This window comes from Lepidochelys kempii, chromosome 15 (genome assembly GCF_965140265.1).
Source record: "Lepidochelys kempii isolate rLepKem1 chromosome 15, rLepKem1.hap2, whole genome shotgun sequence".
Lineage (NCBI taxonomy): Eukaryota > Metazoa > Chordata > Testudines > Cheloniidae > Lepidochelys > Lepidochelys kempii.
Genome location: NC_133270.1, coordinates 29143999 through 29164877, shown reverse-complemented (window position 1 = coordinate 29164877; position 20879 = coordinate 29143999). Strand labels below are relative to the sequence as shown.

Sequence of the window (20879 nt, the reverse complement as noted above, 5' to 3'; positions counted from 1 at the left end):
AACTCCTGTAGACCTTGTGCTGTTCAGGATGACTTCAGTTGAGTGTGCAATACAGTATCTATACCAGTGAAATGCTACACATTGCTGGCAGTGTGATCCAGTTGATAGAGAACAGGACAGGGACTAGAAAGAGTTCTTTCCTCCCCTATCCCTGCTCTGCTACTGACTCACTCTGTGACCTTGGCCAAGTCACCTAACCTATCCTGAGACTCATTTTACCCATCTGTAAAATGGGAGATAATACTTTGTCATCTTTGTAAAACGCTCTGAGATGCAAAGTGATGTGTATGTGTTAAGAATTATTGCTTTCATTCAATACCTTTCAGCTGTCTCATATATAGGACTTTTTATCACCTCTGAAGCTACCATAAGTTGATCTAGCTTTAAAAATGTAATGAGGAAGTAGCATTGTTTCCCCTGTCTTCGACTTTCAATGATTTACATGGCTGAGTACTCAACTATTCCAGTGGGTTACCTGGTCAGAAATGAACATGCTCTGCTTTAAGAGACCATACTGGTTAATAACTAGCCGAACACTCGCTTTTGTTGTTGTTTAATAAAAGAAAGTTATTTTCTGATGGTAAATTGGTTAGTCTCTAAGGTGCCACAAGTACTCCTTTTCTTTTTGCAAATACAGACTAACACGGCTGTTACTCTGAAACCTATTTTCTGATTGTGGTTTGGAAACCATTGAAGGCATTGGAGTTACACCAGGGTGAATTTGTACCCTTCTGTACTTTGGCTTTGTGTGTCTGATGGAATCTTTGGATTTAGAGAAGTCACCAAACTGCTCTGTAATCGACAGCAGAAAAACTTGCTGCAAGCAAGTTCCTTCCAAGCATATTCTCATGCTTGTGTATAAACAGGGAGGTGATTAAACTAAAATCATATTTAAAAAATTCTTCCCCGTGATACCAATAGTACCTTAAGTAATTGAAACTCAAAGAACTTTAAAAATCCAATTTACTGTTCTCCATTCTGCTACTTGTTTACTTTTTGCACTTCACTTAGCTCTGGTTGTGAAAAAAGACTGCTTCGTTTCAGCTTGTTGTTTTCCCCTGCTAGTCTTGTGCTGTGTTTACGATCCCAGCGCAGCACAGGGATGTTTATATACTTTAGTGAATACACATGTATCTTTAAATATTTTTATAACCCCCGCACACACACACACTCACACACCTTTTTTAATGTAATTGTTTTGTCCAAACTGCCTGACAAACGTCCCTTTAAGTGTATAAGGAATTGTGTACATGCAGTGAGGGAAGAATAGACTAGTTGTATTTTAACAACAGACCAGACTGACTCTGAGCCTTTGGGCTGGGGAGGATGTTGGGGCTTGGGGAAGTCAGAGTGGCTATCTTGAGCATTTATTTGGTAAGACAGTAGCCTCACTGTGTACTTGTCTAGCTACTTCGCTCCACTATTTGTTGCCTTAAAGTGAGTCGGTGGGAGATCCAGAGGCAGAAGTTGAAGAGTGTATTAAATGTTCAAAACAGGATGCTGAATCATATCCTGACAAGGCTGCTGCAGCCTGCCTTAGCGTGCACTGTACAATGGGGAAATGAGTTCTCAGGCCCCTGACCATTTGTAACCGTCTGCCCTGTGGGTGTGGCCTTGGAAAATGGCAAAGTTATAATTAGGGTTTCACATTCCACGCTGTCTGGTGCAGGAACATTTGAAAAAAGTGGAGTAGGAAAAAGCCCCGGCTTAAACAACGGCTGGGAAGGTGGCGTCTCCATCGGTCGCCTGCTCGCAGCTGAGCAACACTGTGTGGTTATACAGACGCGGGCAGAGTCTCAGCAGGAGGCTCCAGGCGGCCACTCCATTGCCAGTCCAGAGACCTGCTATTCAGACATCAGGTGTGGCGTGTGCAGGGAAGGTGATGGGTGGCTTCAGACTCCTCCTACAAGCTCACTTCTTTCACGAAGGCCGTCCCTGCAACAAAAAATACGGTCACCATTTTTTAAAAAAGGTTTTTCTTTTTCTAGGCTTGGTCGGCATGTTTCTCTAACAAATATTGTTCTAAAAACCAGTTGTAAAAAACCTAATACAGGCAGGGCGTCTTCATGGATTTTGTTTCATTTCAATGGAAAGGGCTTTGTGGTTGTTTTTTTCTTTAGACAAGATTTAAAAATCCCTCTGCTGCCTCTGAAGCGGCAAAGCAACAGCACCATGCTAGTGCGAATGAAATGCTAAAAGGAAGCAAACTGCAGCCATTATTTAACCCACGTAAATACAAAAAAGGCACCTCCCTGCTGCTCTCGCACCCCCTCCCCCCAGGTCATTGGAATCAAATCCACACAGACATCCATTACTGTGCTCCCATTCAACACAACTACATCAGTGCAAACGACCTATAATTTGGAGCAGAAAGTACGCCCTGACCCCTCACACTCAAACCCTGTGTCTTCCCCCAGAGTCTTAGCAAATAGTGACAGGTTTCAGAGTTTCCACGGTATGCATCCGATGAAGTGAGCTGTAGCTCACGAAAGCTCATGCTCAAATAAATTGGTTAGTCTCTAAGGTGCCACAAGTACTCCTTTTCTTTTAGCAAATAGTGTTTGCAGCAAGACCAGGGGGTGAACAGATTCTGGCAGTTCATATTGGCTGGCTGGTTCCAGAGGCAGAGAGACCTCGTAGACAATGCCCTTCCTGTAGCTGATTCTCTCTTTTAGGGCTTGATCTTGAAGATGCTGTATGTATTGTTCAGTGGGGTGTGGAGTGCTCGACCCCCTTGTAGGACTGAGGCCACGGTCAGGGGCAACAGTCAAAGCGAGTGTGCTGACCAGCTCTGTGGAACACAGGGAGCGACTGAGTGGTGAATTAAATTAGAGTGGGGATGGATAAAGCTAGACTGGCTTAATGGTAGATAGTGCAGAACTCAGGTGGTGGTGGTAGGAAAGAACTTTCCTTTTGAGTAGGTGATACCGTAAGCCTGGTTGTACCCCTTTACGGGAGCTGGTGGGCAGCTTGAGAAGCTCCAGCTGCGTTGGTTTGGAGGGTTATGAGCAGCCACATTCAGTCGGAAGAAGAACACCCTGTTACGGTTGCTGTTTACTGTCCATCCTACGTTGACAGAACTGCTACAATCACAGCAGCTCCTCTTTGCTTTTTTCCTGTAGAAATCCACATTGTAAAGATCACTAGCAAAGGCACCTGCTATGGGATTAGGGGTCTGTGTGAGTGACAGAAAATAGCCCCGCTCTCGCCAATGGGCAGACGGCTGCAGGGTCTCAGCATCTCCAAAAACGCAGCCAATTTGCCACGATGTTCTAGCCAGATCATTCCTGGAACGCTGCCAGCGTGTGTGTTTGCCTCTCCCCAGTCCAAGTGGCCACTTCCAAAGCAAGCATCCAAGCATTGCCCACTTCCTTTGGGGCTGCTCAGAGCATACCTGGTGTGTGGGCATTTCCCGCTTCCAGCCCACCACAACTTTGTAACAATGCTCTCTTGGTTCTTTCAAGTTGGCGGCCCTTGCTCTGGTCTTAAAAGATAGGTGGTTGGGGGGTGGCCCCAAGATTTCCACCCACCTCCACTACATCATGGGCTGGCTTTGTCACAGGCTATTGTTTTCTTGGGCTTTCCTCGTTACCTAGCATGGGGGCTGTACTCTCCCTGCTGCTGGGAAGGCAGGCAGCCTGGGACGCTTCAGTGCTGCTCTGCAGTGCGCCACTAGGGAAAGTGCTGGCCTGGGCTGATCTAGATGAGAGGGTTTTTGGCTTTTGCTCAGTTACTCTGCCTGGTTTTGCTGGGTTTATTTTGTACACATCTCTGATGTGTCAGATATGCCCTGGCCTCTGCTGCCTTTTTTGGAATCGTTCTAAAACCCATCAGCTCTGCATTTTCTGGGCAGATGCACTGCTGTGTTGCTGGGGTTTTCCATCACTCTCTGCACTGTTGTCTGTCTGTTAGTGGCTGACCACTGCTCATTCCATTTGTGGTCTTGTTTCTTAATCCTGGAAACTATTATTCACCTTCCTGTGCTTGGCCACCCAGCCTCACCTTCCCCTTCTCAGTGGCTATGGGGGCATGAGGTTGGGAGCCGCTGGCAAAGGGCAGGTGACGAATAAAATAGTTTAAAGGTTTAAAATAATGAGTTTGGGAACGGAATGGAGGCAGATTGGTCAGTGTGCTGGCTGCTTGGCTGAGAGAGGAGCAGATTTCGCTCCTGCCTGAGAAGCAGCATTCCTGACCCTCACTCTCTGAGGCACTAATGCACAGCACTGTCTGCTAGGCCAAGCGTTCCAAACTGTTCTCTAGCAGGGAGCAGTGTAACAGAGTTTTTCTCATGGACACCTCCCCTACCATTCCCGGTTGTGTGGTCTCCCTCCCCTCACACAACCCCGCTGCATCTATAGCAATTGTTTACATGGCAAAACACTCGGAAAGCATTGACTGTTTTTTCAGTTCTTTTAATACAGTCTGGAGCTGGAAATAAGGAGGCAAGCCAGCACCATGTGCCTAGCTGGCTCGCTACAGACCACCAGGGCATTGGGGAGCAAAGTCTGCCCTAGGCTACAAAGCTGCCCCACTGTGTCTTTGCTTTGTTTTGTTGAACTTACTGATAGTCCCCTTCCCATAGCTGTTCTGCCACGTTGTAGCCAGGATCTCTTCAGATCAGTCTGGACTGTGATACTGTGCAAGGGACAGCACTGGGGGGTGTTTTGCCCCTGTGTACCTAGCAATATAAGCAGGTGTGTGGCGGTTGAGACAGCTGCAAGAAGCAAAACCATACAGGTCTATTCTGAATTGTTAGGTGGTTAGGAAAGGATGGATGATCTTGTGGCTGAAACCTTGGACACGGGACTCTGGAGTCCCCTTTCCCCATTCTGTGCTCACGCCCATGCTAGAATGCTGGCGCTTTGCAGACGGCCAGACAAGTGAATGCTTTGGTGTTTGTGGTCATAGGGTGAAATGTCATCTTAAGGGTTAATGTATAAAAAAGGAAAAGCACCGCTTGTTTATTATTGTTCAATGAGCACTAATGCAAGCAGAGAGGCTTTTAAAATATCTGACACTGGACTCTGAGGCAGCTGGTGTCACAAATGATGTCATTTTTCAGCGGGAAGCTCAGAAATGGTAATTGCAATTAAAAACATTCGTTCCAAGTCTGTTGCATACTTGCCTGATGCTGTGATGGGCCTCTTGCCTTTTTGAACTGTGTTATTAATGGGATGGGCACAATGCGTAGTTTTTCTTTTCTTGTAAAACAGTCTGTAGTTTTGTTTGGCTTTTCACCCGCCAAAGTACTGGGGATTCTTAGAATTTTCTCTTCTCTAGCCATTTGTAGTCGCTCTGCTAGCTTGTTTTTGTGTCCGTCTTGGAATCCCAAAGGTTTTTCCACCTTCCCTTCCCTGCATTCAGATACAATTCTAGCTTGAGGGGCTTACCAAAGCTGCTCCTTCATTGCCTGGGGGAGCAACCCAGGCTGCCCCTTCCTGCTAGGAGCTGATTGTGCCAGCTTTGCTGAGCTCGCCGCTCCACTGGAAGTAAAAGGGACAGAGCTGGAGCACAGAGCTCTGGCTTGCTGATGAGCCTGGGAGCTGGATTTTTGGAGTCACTTCTCTAATCCCTCTGAGCGTGCTGGCATTGCACCTGGCCCGCAACGCTTTTCCCTGCGAACAATTCAGCGTGAGGTTTTCCTGTCAAGCAGGAGGAGAGTGATGTGTGCCATTGAGGCTGAGAAGGAGGCTAGTCAGGTCTGCCTGCAGGACGGTTATTGTTTATTCCTGACATAGCGCTATAAATGTGCGTTCTGTACAGTACAGGTGAGGGCAGAGACCGTGCCCCAGAGAGCTTACACCCAGCGAGTTAAGACAAGAACAGTGGGAAGGGATGACAAACCCAGGGAGAGGTCTGGAGGAAGGCTGAGAGTGAGGCCAGTAAGACTATGCCACTACCTGTTGACCTCCTGGAAGAAATGTGTTTTGAGGGGTGGAAGCCTGGCAGAGGGCAGCATAAAGGCAAGTATGGGGGGAGGACACAAGTGGGGTGCAGTTTGTTGAGGGGCTGGGAATGTGGAGGAAGTGGAAGGAGGGAAGTTGTGGAGGGTCTTGGAGGCAAGAGTGATGAGCCCTGAATATGGCGCAGAAGGCAATGGGAGACCAGTGAGGGGATATCCCAAGGGGCTGAATGTGCATGGCAGAGCAGTGCCGGATGTATGGCCTTAGACAAGCCAAGGTGTTGCATACTAATATAGGGACATGGTGTCTCCTGGGTTCACTTCCTGGCTCTGTAACTGACTCACTGAATGATCCTGGCTAATTTACTAAATTGCCAGTGTGCCTTGCTTGACTCCTCTATGGAAGGTCTGTGACCCCATCTCCTGGCAGGATTATGGGGCTTAGTTAATATGGGTGAATCCTGTTGTCATCTGAAGGTGAAGGGTGCTGTGTAGCTGCAAGGTATTGTGAGCATCTTAACACACTGGGTCAGCATGAGCTCTGCCAAGGTCACTTGTTTACCAAGGAGTGGAGGGAGGCTGCCTCAAAGAAGAAGGTGATGAAGAACTTCCAGAGAGCTCCAGGTCAGCGGGCAGCACACATGAAAGAGCATTCTCCAGCTATGGAGTCCAGAGGAGAGCCGGGAGGGTAACACCGGAGACTGAGGCAGGTAGGGCAGAAGGAGCAGCTAGGGGAGTATGTTGCCAGGGAGGTCTAGGGAAACCAATCTGGGCAGAATTTGGTGGTGGTGGTTGGGGGGAGGAGCCAGGAAGATGTTCCTGAAATAATACACTATGCAGCTGGTTCATAAGCTTCTTGCCAGCCATTTTAAAAACACAGAGTAAAATTTTCAAAAGTGCCTAAGTCCAATTTTCAGAAGAGGTTGAGGTGCCATAGGGTGTGTTTACACTGCAATTAGACACCCTGACTTGAGCTCACGGGGCTGTTTAATTGCGGTGTAGTCCTTCAAGCTCTGGGACCCTCCAACCTCGCAGGGTCCTAGAGCCTGCTGTCTTGCCCGAGTCTGAACGTCTACTCTACGATATAGTTAAATAGCCCCTTAGCCCCAGCCCCATGAGCCTGAGTCAGCTGGCACAGGCCAGCTGTGGGTGTCTAATTGAAGCGCAGACATACCCTAAGTCTCAGTGGAAGTCAGGCTCCTAAGTGCCTAAGTCATTTCTGAAAATGGGATGTTGGTGCTTTTGAAAATATAACCCCTGTTCCTTTGGGTCCATAATGGACGGGCAGACAGCGTGCATGAGACACACTAATGTGCTCCAAATGGGGGCGCTTTAGCACTGTGGTAAACGTGTGTTTCCTTGCCCTTCCCCCTCCAGTGCTCTGGCATCCACGGTTGAACTTGGGGTGAATATGTGAAGCGTGATGTAGCAATCTCGAGGTACACTGGACTGACTCGAAGCATGTCACTGTAGGTCCATTTATGCTGGGGAATAAGCTTTGGTGGGTTTAATGATTGGTTTCATTTTTCTTTTTCCTTTTTGTTCTGAAAGAGAGTTTGTATCTGGTGCTGTGAATGGCCTACAGTGTCTGAAATGCTTCTTAGCATTCTTGTGCTGTGAATGCAGCCTACGCCTTTCAGCCAAACAATACAGGCTCAGAAACTCCTTTTGTTGCTGGAGTGTTAAAAACATTTAGAGTGAAGATTGCCAGGATTTCTTGCTCACTAGCCCCCTTTTTGACTTGAAATGCACCAGAGGGCTGGAATTTTCTTGCATTATCTGATGTGAGTTGCTGATGGGGGTGCTGGGGAAGCCCTGCTGTTCCCCGCACACACTGGATCTTGGGGTACAGGATTGTCTGTCTCTTGGAAAGAGAACATTTGCTATTGTGGCCAGATTGGTGCATGTAAGAGTGTATTTCCAGTTCCACTTCCTTTTAGTAAGGTGAGGGGGTTCTTTCTGAGGCAGGGCTTCCGTTGGTTTGGAGCACCTCTCACACCTAAGGCCCCTTCATTGTAGTAACCTGTTTTCAGCTTAGGCAGTCTGGGTAGGGCTTGCTTTAGCAATCTCTAGTTCAGCCAAAGAGATGGGAAGAGCTTTACCATCTCAGGAGCGGGTAATGAAATGCACAAAGACAAAATATTTTAAAAATATCCCCTAATTTCAAGTGCCTGATTTGAGACGTACGTTCTGGGGGGGTTTAGAGGTGCTGAGCACCGGCAGCTCCCACTGACTGCAGAGGGAGTGTGGGTGCTCAGTGGCTCTGAAAATCAGGCCTTAGATGTGTCACATTGGGCATCCAAGATATGGCCCACTCTTCAAAATGTAGGTCTGAGTGCTCTGAATGTCCTCTAAAGGGAGCTCTATTGAGAGTGCTTCTGTGTGCTGGAAATAGCCCTTTGTAGTGCACTGTTCACAGCAGGAGGTCAGGTGTGCCCATATTTGGAGAGTGAAAACAAACCATGGTGGATTTTTAGCACCTCTTGCAGTGTCCATATTTCTATAGTAGAATCTCACTTGTGAAGGGTAAAAAACAGATTGAGATTGGTCCCTTGAGCATTTCCTTTTCTTCTGGTCCAAGAAATTTAACCAAGTCTTTTGCATGGCAATGCAGATCATTAGGTACTGGGTTGTTCCATAACACATTGTGTTTAAGCAGAAAATGGGAACTACAGTGCTATCAATTAGCTTTATAAAGGAGACTCCATTGTATTTTATTTGCTGGGGCATGCCAGGCTTTCTGTACTACTGAGACGATAGTATGTGTTACACAGAGCAAATAAACATTTTAAATATATGATGCACTTTGTTAAAGTAGGAAAAGTGGAGAAATAAGCTGCTGTTGCTTTAAAGGGTTCTAATTTCTATTTCACAGATTTTACAGGAACATGTAAATGAGTAGCTATAAAGTTAATTTTCCACCAGCTCTACTGTGTCACATAAAACCCCTTCCAAAGGCCCCTATCTTGGCCAGGAAGTGTTCGCTGATTATCTCATATCAAGCCAAAGCAAGCAGTCAGTGCACTTTAATTGTCCTCTTGGCTGAAGAAGCAGGAAATGTATTGCTACACGTTTATCTTCCTGATACTTGGTTCCCTGAATCACCCCTTATATTTTGTTTGCATTTCAATGTTTCAAGAAGTCTGCAAGTTTGCTCCTTAACTGGCTTCGCTAATGGGTCAGACTTCACTAAGAGACTAACTTGTGAGGTGGTTCAGCCATTTGGAAACAGCCCTGTGAATGTGCTGTGAAGGGGGCCTGGGTGGTATCTCACACTTCTAGGAGTGCAACTGGGGAAACTAAGCAAAGGGCTCCATTACATTTTGCTGCAGAATTGCCTTGAGATATTTTGGCTTTTCTGAGCCAATGACTGGACTGAACAGAAAAGGAAAGATAGCTGGAGCCTCCTTTGCCAAAGGCATAGTTACAAAGCAAGTGTTTTTAACAGCGGAGCTTGGAAACTGATTTCCCCTGAACTAATTAGCTTGGGAATGGGGAGCAGAAGATCATGTGAAGATAGGCAGCTGTTATTCTGTGGGGTGTTCTCAAGTGTAACAAGGTAGGGGGTGGGATTGGTAGAAATGTGTATTTGTTTCATCTAAAGATGATGGGGTGGATTCTGCCATGGCACACAGAGGCACAACGCCCATGCCGTGAACGAGTGAATGCTAAGGTTGGATTTGGCCAGATATTGTCAAATATACCATGTAAAGTCCTCCTTTTGTTGGAAACCTTTTAATTCTCCTGGAGCCAGACTCTCTTTTAGATGAATCTGCCCCCTCTTGTATTTTGGAATGAGGAGGCAGACGTTCTGTGTGGTGTTTGGCAGCTCTAGGCTAGTGATGGTCACTGCTAGATGAGATCAGGTGCGAGCTCGCTGATCCACAGGTAACGGGGTAGGGGGGAGCAATGGGGGGCAGAGCCTGTTGGAGAACATGGAGAAAGTGCTCATTATTCTCCATGCTGGATGGGAGCAGCCTAGGGATTGCAGCATCAATGGTTGTTGAAAATGCTTTTGACCATGTGGAGGTCACATGCCTGATCAAATTGCTGAGGTTAGGGGACTTGTCTGTTCAATGGATTAAGGCTGTGTGCTTCGCTGCTGGGCTGTGGGCTAGCACTAAAGGACTCATGTCCTTCTCCCCCATCCTACACGTACACATCTTTAAATTGACCAGGAGGTAGTTATGAATCTTGATTTTGACAGAGTGCATTGGAAATAAGGCGTGGCTTTGTGCCTGTGGAAGGCCTGGTTACCAAGTTTCTGGAGGGCAAAAGGCTGTCCAAGCTATACAAGTACATGCCAGAGGCTATAGAGGAACCATTGCCCATGATTAAAGTTTAACTGAAATAGAAAAAGAGCATCCTGGGAGTATTTCTCTGGGCTCAAATTTGGGAGGAGGCCCTGAAACTGTTCGGGACATCCAGAATACAGGCTTCTTCACAGAAGCTGACACCCTAAATATGATAGCCAATTATCCGTCATTTACAGACCTTAACTTGAAGGAGGCTCAATGAGCACAGTTCCTTCAGTGGTGCTGCAGCCAAGACACAGAACAATGGGAGAGAATTGCTGACCGGGTGAGCAAGGAGCTGGAAGGTTAGTTATGTGTGATTTCTCCCCTGCAGTTTCCTATCCAGTGGAACAAAGATCCTCTATCACCATTTCCTGTGGCCAGAGTATGCAGTCTCTGCGGGGAGGTTGATGGTAATGCTTAGCCAGAAGGTGTGGAAGTCTGCCGCAATAGTTCAGAAATTGGGAAAATAAAGTTTGAGACTCAGAATTTCCGTTATTCTTTTAGAGACTAGTTGGACCACAATTCTAAGTAATTGAATCTGAACTCCAGCTGCCCTCAGTGTACTTCATCAGATGTGATCAGCCGCAAATGCAGTGATAATCAGCTCATCATGCCCTAGGAGGCTCTGTGATGCTAAAGATGCTTTATTGCAGTGAAACTTAAAAACAAAGTCCCTGACCATTATGTTCATTAAAGATCCCATGACAGTTTTAGTAAGAGTCAGAGTATTCTGGGCAAACATAAACTCTGGTGATTAAGTTCTGCCATCTTAAATTCCTCGTGCAGTTTCAGTTAGATATGTTTTTCTACTTCCTGTCCTAAACTGTTAAGGAGCTGCTGCTTTCTACCCTGGAGGTGCCTCTCCCTTGTGAATGAAATGACCTCTGTGCTGAGTATGGACATTTACTCCGAGATGAAGGGAGTTGGATAAATGTGAGTTGAAGATACAGTGTTGTGCTGTATCCTGTAATGCACAGTCATTACCAATATGCGATCTTTCCCTAAAATACCCTAAGCGTGCAAGTTTTGTGCCCACTGTGCACCACTGCCTAAGGCATGATGTCAAAATGAGCCTGTCAGGGAACGTTATGTAATTGGGTTATGCTGCCAGCTGTGAGCATCCGTTCAATGACATGCGTTTTGTCTTGAGGTCAAAGACGAAGTATTTTTAAAAGACTTAAACTGCTTTTTTTTATATTTGGGGCCATAAGGAGACAGGTTTTGAAATGATCAGAAAGTGCCGCAAATTGTCTCTTTAAACAATTGAAATGTAATTGCAGTGTGTCTGCAGCCTTGTCCTTGTGAGTAACTTTTTGAAACAGCAGTAAATATTTTTCTTTAAAATGTGAATGGCCGTGTGGGTCAGTGGTTAGAGCCGAGGACTGTAAGTCAGGAGAAACTGGGGTAAAAGTACTGAGTTGCTGTGTTTCTGTAGTTTAAGCAACTGGCCCTCTGTGCCTCAGTTTCCCCACCTGCAATGTGGGCGGGGGGGTCCTATTTACCCAGTTTGTAAAATACTTTGAGATGTACGGATAAAGGCCCTATACGAGGAGGGCAAAGTAGCATAAATATCAGAGGAACTACAGAACTTGGACCCGCAGGTCCTCACACTTGTAAACAATGGGACACATACTGCTCGCCCTCTGGTGTAGATCTGAAATAGCTCCGCTGACTTGAACTTGCTGGAATTTTCCTGGATTTGCCCTGTTGTGACTTTAGAGAGGATGCCAGCCACCATGTCACAAGGTTCTTTGCCATGAGGGTTGGAGAACCCCTGCTTTCCTGACAGAGAAGGTTATCAATTGTAATACATGACATGGCAACATCTTCACAGCGGGGCTCTCAAAGCATTTTACAGATGCTAGTGAATATCGCCTCACACCTCTGAGGGCAGGGTCATATTCTTGTCCCCCAATAACAGACTGGGAAGCTGGGACACAGAGAGATGAGTGAATTTCCTGAGGCTGGAGGTCCGTGACAGAGCTGGGTATAGAACCCAAATTTCCTGACACCCTCAAAACCCTCCCTGCCCCTCAAATGTCACTTAGACTCTGAGCATTGTATTTAGTCCAGAGCCTGAAGTGACTCCTCTTGGAAAGGGACAGAACTGGTGAGAATTTGGTGTGTGTGGGTGGGTGGTTTTGTTTTCTGCCTGGTGTGTTTCCTAGTTGAGAGGGGCAGGCAGGGCAAAAAACGTACAGAAGCAGCTTCTTCCTTTGGTTAACCCAGTGGTACTTGCTTGATGTAAGCATGTGATGATGGTTCATGCCTGTAAAAAAACCCTTGACAATTAGTCAAGGATTTGTAAGATGCCTTCTTCAGCGACTTTGTTTGTGACCAGCTGCGAACAAACAACAATACTAAACTGTCTGAAAGGCTTCATTTTACGAGTATCTCAGTTACTCATGCTTCACCCTGTAAAAGAACGAAGCAAACTTTGGTAGCCATACTGTAAGCAAGGAAAGACTTAAATTGATGCTTTTCTTATAGCTACATTGCTGTATTGGTATGCAGTGTATGGTTATGAAAAACAAATCGTCATCAGTCAATGTGACACTTTTTATCTAGTGATGTCCGAATGAATTTGGCGTTTATTTGGAGCCCCGTTGTTTGGCTTTGCATTTTCTGATCTGTGCTGTGTTGCTTCCAGAGTGTGCAAAGGAAAAAAAAAGTCTGTAGGAGGGGAAATGATTAAACAAGCTTCAGCTGTTTTTTCCCCCTTTGAATAGCCCTCTTTCATCAGGATATGTTAGGACAAGTGCTTTTTCAAGCCAGGATATCAGTGGAAGACAGTGTTCTCTAAAAGTCATCCAGTTCCTGGGTAGCATCAACGGACAAGAGATTTCTCTGCTCCTCACAGAATATGCGGTCTATCTTTCTTTTCTTTTTTTTTTCTAAGGGTTTAGAAGCAAAAGGATGTGAGTTTAACAGTTGGTTATGAATCTTTTTGGTTTTATTGACTTCTGCCTGTCTCTTGGGCCAGCACAGTGCTTCTGCTGTTCAAAGAAATCCAGTCCAAATTAGTATGTACATGCCACTTGTTTTTATTCTGCTACCAAATGTCGCTCACTTGAGCATTGCCAGGGCTGCTCAGGCTCAGCAGGTTAGGGTTTGTTGTGTAGTGGGGGGTGGGATATTGGTTTTTGTTTTTTTTTAAAGACATATTTTACTGAAACACCTGAAAAATCCTCTGTCTCTTGCAGAGATAATGGTAACTGAGATCTGGAAATGAGTTCTGTTGCTTTTATCAAAATAACATGATTTAGAAATGTGCTCCTTTTTAAGAACCAATGTAGAAATGAGTTGGAATATTCTTTTTTTTTTCTTTTGTTTTCATTTGTTAGCTGTATTCCGGAACAGTTGCTTGAAATGTTAGAAAGTACAGAAAAATCTCTTTTGCAGGAAGCCCATGTTCTTAGAGTGTATCTTTGGGATAGTGTTGGGCAGCATTCGCATTATAATAAAATTTCTAAAATAAGAGCTTTCACAAAGGGGAGCTTTGACATGTTGATGTATTGGATCGCTGGATATTTGAAATCCACTATCAAAAAGGGTTATGTGGGGACATGAGAGCAGTTAGTGGTAGGGAAATATGAACTGTGTGCTTTTCAGAGAGCTGTCTTTTGTGAGGCTGGGGCCATGTCCGATAAATGTGCATGAATTTTTTTTTTTAACTTCTTGTGTTCAGTGAGTTGTTTGACTTCTCCACCTTCATTTTCATGTAGATGAATACATGGCCACAAAAATCATCTCAGGCGAGTTGCCCTTTTACTATGATTTCACACTGGTCCCGAAATGTGGGATGATCTCATAAACATTAGATAATGCAACATTCTCATTTCCCTGCAACTGGAAATTCTCCTCTTTATTGTAAGAGATGTATTGACTGCCATCACTACAGCAGAGGGAAATATCAGACAAAGATGACCCACCCGAGCTATGGTTACTAGTGTGGGGACAGAATCCTGTCTTCATCAGTTTATCTTTGTCTCAAATAGAGATTTCACAGTCATTGTTTTATCAGGGGTAAATATATTGTACTGTGTACATTTCCCATTTTCCAAAGGGAAATGTAAAGGAATTTGATTTGGAGACTGTTTCCCAAGTTTCTCGAGACAGGGCTGCCGCTAAGTATTTAGCTGTGGGTTATTTTAACTGTTCTTTCCTCTTATGTACAACTGGAGGAGGATGAGTTACAGTCAGAAGCATGACTATAAAGGTGGTACGTTCCTTAGCAGATCTGCTCCCAGAACGTATTCAGAGTCAGAGCTGTTCATGTTAGTGATGCTATTCTTATATAACTCTCTACCCTTTTGACTACTTTACTCTCCCATTAGTGCAGCAGAACCAACGCAGTTATGGGAGAGAGAGCTGGATTCTTCTGTGGTGCACACATGATGAATGGAATTAACTAAATTCCAGTTGCAGAGCCTCTTCCTGGTGGTGTACAAGTCAAAAAGATCACAGCTTGAGTTTCAGATCCTAGGCACAATTTACATGTCTCCCAGTTAGAAAAAACTTTGTTTTACTAGTAAACTGAACTAGTGTGATATAGAGTCACTGTAAGAGAGTAAATGTAGAAATGCTGTTTTCAGTCACTTCTCAGAGTATGACCATGCCGTAAGGCTCTCACTTACTGTTCTAAGAAACATAACCTTGGAAACCTTGAGTGACAGAATTTTCACTAACTTTCAAACCAATCAAAAATTAAGATTTAAACCTGATTGAACTAGCCTGGGCAGCCCCAATGCACCTGGAAAGAAGGGATGGAGACACCACTGTATTCCCAGAGAGGGGAGAAGCGGAATGCCGTAATTCCATGTCTTTCACTTGGAAGTCCTCGCTTAGAATTGAGCAACAGAGTGTGAGCTCCTCCCCGGGACAAAGACCCAAAATAAGGCCAAGGAAAAAGATAGGGCAGATAGTTCAGGGAGCTTTGACCTGCATAGGGTTGATTTCTGTAGCATAAATAATTTCCTCCAGTCATAGTCTCACAATGCAGTGTTTTAGCTTCGTAGATAATTGACAATAATAAAGAAAGATGAGAACCCCAGGTTCTGTGGTATGCGATGGAGGCAAATTTGGGTCTAAAATGAGGGACCTGCCTTGTAAAGATCATTACTTGATGTCTCGATCCTTAGAAGAAATGCAATGTAAGCAGTAACATCGGTAACCAAAAACTAGCTTTGTAGATGCTGATTTTCAGTGTTGTGGGAAATGCTAACTTTAGAAATGGACACTGACACAAATGGCAAATGCTCACCAGTACATCATGATAACATGTAATTAGACTTGAGCTGACCCTTACTGTAACTACTGATTTTGTTAGTTATGTTCTCAGATCCATGTTCCTCTCAGTCTTGGGGAAATAGCCTCGCACCTTTGCACATATCGGAGCCTGGCCTGCTGTCAGTGGAAGCTTTACGTGCATGAGGACTGTAGGATCAGGCTCCCAGGAAGCAAAAAGTCATTCTTTACTCGTTGCACAGATTGTGAGGGTTCCAAGCAGTTTTGTTTGACTTGTACGGTTTTCATGTAAAAAGGATTTTTTTTTTGCCTTCTTGTAACTTAAAAAAATGATGTATAATTTCAGTTTCTTGATTTTTTTTTTTTCCATTCCTAAGAAATGTGTGCCGTGGAAACAATGACTGGTTCAGCACTTTACATAGTACCACTTTACATTAGTACCACACCATCTTAGTGGCAGAGTTCTTGCAATTGCTGTTTTTAATTTGTAGAGTTTCATAATCAAATGATGTTGTATAATTACTTGGAAATTTACTTCCAGCTCTGTAAGAGCGCATGCAAATAACTCCTTTAGTGACCAAGCATTGTAATCCTGTTGAAAAATGACATACCCTCCAGATGTAACTCCTAAGTTTTGTAATGTTGGACGTTATACCCCGTAATGTCTGAAGCTTGGGACTTTCCATCTAAATGTATCCTGACCTTGAGAGTGTTTTGCTGATCTTTTTCTTAGGTTGATTTCCTGTGTCTTTTGTTTTCCAGCTTAAGTGAGAGCTTTTTCATGGTGAAAGGAGCAGCGCTTTTCTTACAACAGGGAAACAGTCCACAAGGCCAGCGGAGTCTGCAGCATCCTCACAAGAATGCAGGTTATTGATTAAATCCCTTATTGAAATACTTTCTTGCATTTGCTTATGTTGTGCACAGTGACAGCCGAATAGCGCGAGCACGAAAGTGGGGGTCTCCCCCTCGGCATTAGAGTGTGGGCCATTGTGTAAACCACTGAGTACAACTAGATTTCCACCCCACTTACGATGAAAGAAGTTGAATTGGAACATATGAATGCCGTGTCCCTGTTTAAATTTCTGTAATTCTCTTGTAATTGTCACTCACTGAAGTAAAAAGTGGTCCTCTATGAACATCATGAAAAGAAAAGGAGTACTTGTGGCACCTTAGAGACTAACCAATTTATTTGAGCATAAGCTTTCGTGAGCTACAGCTCACTTCATCGGATGCATCGGAAGTGAGCTGTAGCTCACGAAAGCTTATGCTCAGATAAATTGGTTAGTCTCTAAGGTGCCACAAGTACTCCTTTTCTTTTTGCGAATACAGACTAACACGGCTACAACTCTGAAACCTATGAACATCATAATATTCAGCACCGTGTCTAGGGCCTTTGAGGAAAATCTGCTGAGCCATATGATGCTCTTTTGAATGCCATTCATGTTTTCTGCCTTCTTGTGAGAAGAAATGTCTATTTTTTCCACTTTACTAATTTGACTAAACCTGCTTTGCGTTCCCCTCTCTTTGTATAGCAAAAAGATTAACCCATTGCACTGGGCTGTTCCCTTTTCTTGATCAATGGTTTTATCATCTGTTCTGTGGGCACTGAAGCCTTGGTTCAGTAAGGTCTTGTCAGCTGACCAGTACGAGGGCGCTGTAGCCTAGTGGCCAGAGCGGGAGACAGGCATAGTGGCTGGAGTCAGAGCCGTAGTCAGTCGCCGGAGTCAGAATCAAAACTGGAGATCAGGCACTGGATACCGGAGATCAGGAACTGGATACCGGAGCCAGGTGGTTGAGTCAGAGTCCCTAGTCAGGAGCCAGAGCCAGGGGTTAGAACCAGAGATCAGGAACTCGAGAGAGCGGGGAGGGGCTCAAGGCAGGGACAGGACAGAGACAAGGCTGGATGCAAGGCAGGAGCAGCAGGAACAAGCTAGGATAGGAGCAGGCACAGCGGCAGGCCTGAGCGTTGAGAAGCCAGGGAGCTGCTGCTGTGGTTGGCTTAAGAACCAGGCTATCAGGCAGCTGCTGCAGGCCAGCTGTATTGATGAGGGTGCCTGGAGACTAGCTCTGTTGCAGGCCCTGATTCCTGACAGGTCCGTAAGCACGGGCCTAATTTTAAGTGCATGAGTAATCCTTTTGAAATCGAATATAGTGCTTAAAATTAGACACAAGCCTTGCTGAATCAGGGCCTGAGATGGAAATCCTGTTGATTCTATTATTAAATTTTTGTATACCAGGTAAGAGATTTTATCCCATCCAAACATCCTAACCCAAATAAATCCGTAGTTATTATGTTTAAAGAAGTAATTTTTAGTTAAATCAATTAATTTTGTTGTTCCTACCTTGAAAAAATAGCTCATCAGTAATGGTTTGTATATTTTTATGCTATGTTATAACCTTGACTTTTAATAAGAACTATAACCAGAGTGCTAGAGGGAATGCATGATAGATGTATAATAAAAAGCAACAACAACAAAACAACCCCACTCCCTTCTGCCGATTTGTCCACTCTAGTGTTTGTCACTGGGCTGTTGAAAATAGCCAGTTTTAACAAATACCCTTTGAAATAAAAATAATTGACTCTGTTGTTGTAGATGGAAAATGGAAAAAAAGCTAATTGCAGAATTATGTCATGCAAGTGAAAATGGGTCATGGGCAAGGATTACCAGAACTGCATTTTACTCTCTCTTTACTGTCTTTGATGTGTAACCAATCTGAGCCAGGCGCAGGGACCAACTCACATAAGGGTTTGAGTAGGCAGAATGAAGGCTTTTCCACAGCGCATACAGTCTCCAAATGAACCATGGGGGTAACACAGTACTGAATGGAATTGTGGAGCTTCATTTGCAGATCCGCATGCTGCCTTTGGCATTGCGTCCTTAGGATTCAACCTAAAAGGATCATAGCATTTACCAGCGGCTCAGACTAACCAATCCAGTGGCCAATGCCTGATGTTTCAGGGGATGGCAGCCCCTTTACCCTGTTAATTCAGCTGGCCAGTTTTGGAGGGCGGGAGAAGAATGGCTTCTGGCCCCATTTACATCATATTTATTCAATGGAGACTAAGAAAATGCAAGGTTACTGCTTAGTGAGGTTCATACCACAAAAGACAGGTGACTAGCCCGCTTCAAGCTGCTTTAGTGTGAAGCAGTCTGTAGTGCTTTCGGCTAAGGAATAATTGTTGAAATCGAGAAATAGACCAGGAATAGTTAGCAGAAATCCCCACACCTCAGGGTTCTTTTGAAGCCTTCACTTAATATTTTGGTTATTGTAGCCTTACATAAACCCCATTTTCCTGTGATGTCCAGCTTAATCAAGACAGACACAAGAACAGTCTAAAGAACACAGTTCAGGCCCCACTCTTGCAAAGATCTCCAAGTGAGTGCAGAGGTGAGGAGCTCCTTGTGGGATCAGGGCCTAGGATGTACATGACCCAAAGCCCTTGCCTCTTAGCTCCATATATTTCATTTCTTGGCTTTAGGCAGGAAATTCTAATTTAGATGCTACATCTAGACATTGTTCTTAAAATGTTATACATGTTTATGAGTTTATATAGATTCTGGTTGTTTCCAGTGTGCTAAAAGGGAGAGAAGAGACAGCAGAGAATTTAAATTAAAAGTATATTAAGACTGATAAGAATACACAGGGTTAAAGAGAATGAGCCCCACTCGCCCTGTATTTTTATGCCTTCTGTCTTTGACAGCTTTGGAATAAGTGGTTAGCTTAAAAAAAAAATCGCCATCAGGGCGCGTTGCGTGAAGGAGCATGTGGGAAAGGCACAGTGTGGTACTGTATGTCTGCTGCTTAGTAAACACTCCAGAATAACAAAGAGCATGTTTGAATGCCAACCCTGGCTTTTGGTTTCTCAGACCGTCAGCAATTCATATGCCCTGCAAGTATCCTATGGGAGGAACTGTATCTTGTATAGAAAGTTATGCTTGCGTTATCACATTATTAGACAGAGTCTCATTGTATTTTCACATGTATGACTTAATCCTATAACCCAGTGGTTCTCAAACTTTTGCAGTGGTGACCCCTTTCATACAGCAAGCCTCTGAGTGTGACCCCCTAATAAATTAAAAAATCCTTTTTTATATATTTAACACCATTATAAATGCTGGAGGCAAAGTGGGGTGGAGGCTGACAGCTCACAACCCCCCAGGTAATAACCTGGTAACCCCCTCGGGGTCCCGACCCCCTGTTTGAGAACCCCTGCTATAACCCATTTGTACCAAACAGGAATGTGTCTGCTTCTGTAGATTCCAAGTATGCTGTTGCATGAATGACAGGTTTCAGAGGAGCAGCCGTGTGAGTCTGTATTCACAAAAGAAAAGGAGGACTTGTGGCACCTTAGAGACTAACCAATTTATTTGAGCATGAGCTTTCGTGAGCTACAGCTCACTTCATCGGATGCATTCAGTGGAAAATACAGTGAGGAGATTTATATACAGAGAGAACATGAAACAATGGGTGTTACCATACACACTATAACAAGAGTGATCACTTAAGGTGAGCTATTACCAGCAGGAGAGCGGAGGGAGGGGAGGGGGGGAGACACCTTTTGTAGTGATGGTCAAGGTGGGCCATTTCCAGCAGTTGACAAGAACATCTGAGGAACAGTGGGGGGTGGAGGAGGGGGAAATTAACATGGGGAAATAGTTTTACTTTGTGTAATGACCCATCCACTCCCAGTCTCTATTCAAGCCTAAGTTAATTTTATCCAGTTTGCAAATTAATTCCAATTCAGCAGTCTCTCGTTGGAGTCTGTTTCTGAAGTTTTTTGTTGAAGAATTGCCATTTTTAGGTCTATAATCGAGTGACCAGAGAGATTGAAGTGTTCTCCAACTGGTTTTTGAATGTTAATTTTCTTGACGTCTGATTTGTGTCCATTTACTCTTTTACGTAGAGACTGTCCAGTTTGACCAGTGTACATGGCAGAGGGGCATTGCTGGCACATGATGGCATATATCACATTGGTAGATGTGCAGGTGAACGAAATGGACTTTACAAAAACTAGACAAGCCATTTACAACACATACTTTGCTTCTCTACAAAAGAAAAAGGACACTAAACTGTCTAAACTACTACATGCCACAAGGGGCCACAACAGTGGTTCCCTTAACCTGCCCAGCAATATTGTTAATCTATCCAACTATACTCTTAGCCCAGCAGAAGAATCTGTCCTATCTCGGGGCCTCTCCTTCTGCCCCTCTACCCCCATGAACATGATACAGTTCTGTGGTGATCTAGAATCCCATTTTCGACATCTCCGACTCAAGGAATATTTCCAACACACCTCTGAACAACATACTAACCCACAGAGAGCTTCCTACCAAGACTACAAAAAGAAGGATTCTGGGTGGACTCCTCCTGAAGGTCGAAACAACAGACTGGACTTCTACATAGAGTGCTTCCACCGACGTGCACGGGCT

The 20879-nt window shown here is 44.6% G+C and overlaps 1 protein-coding gene across 2 annotated transcripts in view; it reads left to right on the top strand.

Moving 5' to 3' along the window:
* Positions 1 to 20879, top strand: part of SSH1 (slingshot protein phosphatase 1) — a 62101-nt gene that overhangs the window by 13483 nt on the left and 27739 nt on the right. Inside the window, exons 1-2 of one of the 2 annotated variants that reach the window (XM_073312366.1) lie at positions 11091 to 11133; positions 16210 to 16313. In XM_073312366.1, coding sequence (XP_073168467.1) covers positions 16229 to 16313 — 85 coding nt within the window. In that variant the 5' untranslated portion in view covers positions 11091 to 11133; positions 16210 to 16228. Of the gene's footprint in view, positions 1 to 11090; positions 11134 to 16209; positions 16314 to 20879 lie in introns of those variants that run through there. The other variant, XM_073312365.1, reaches the window with a different exon arrangement.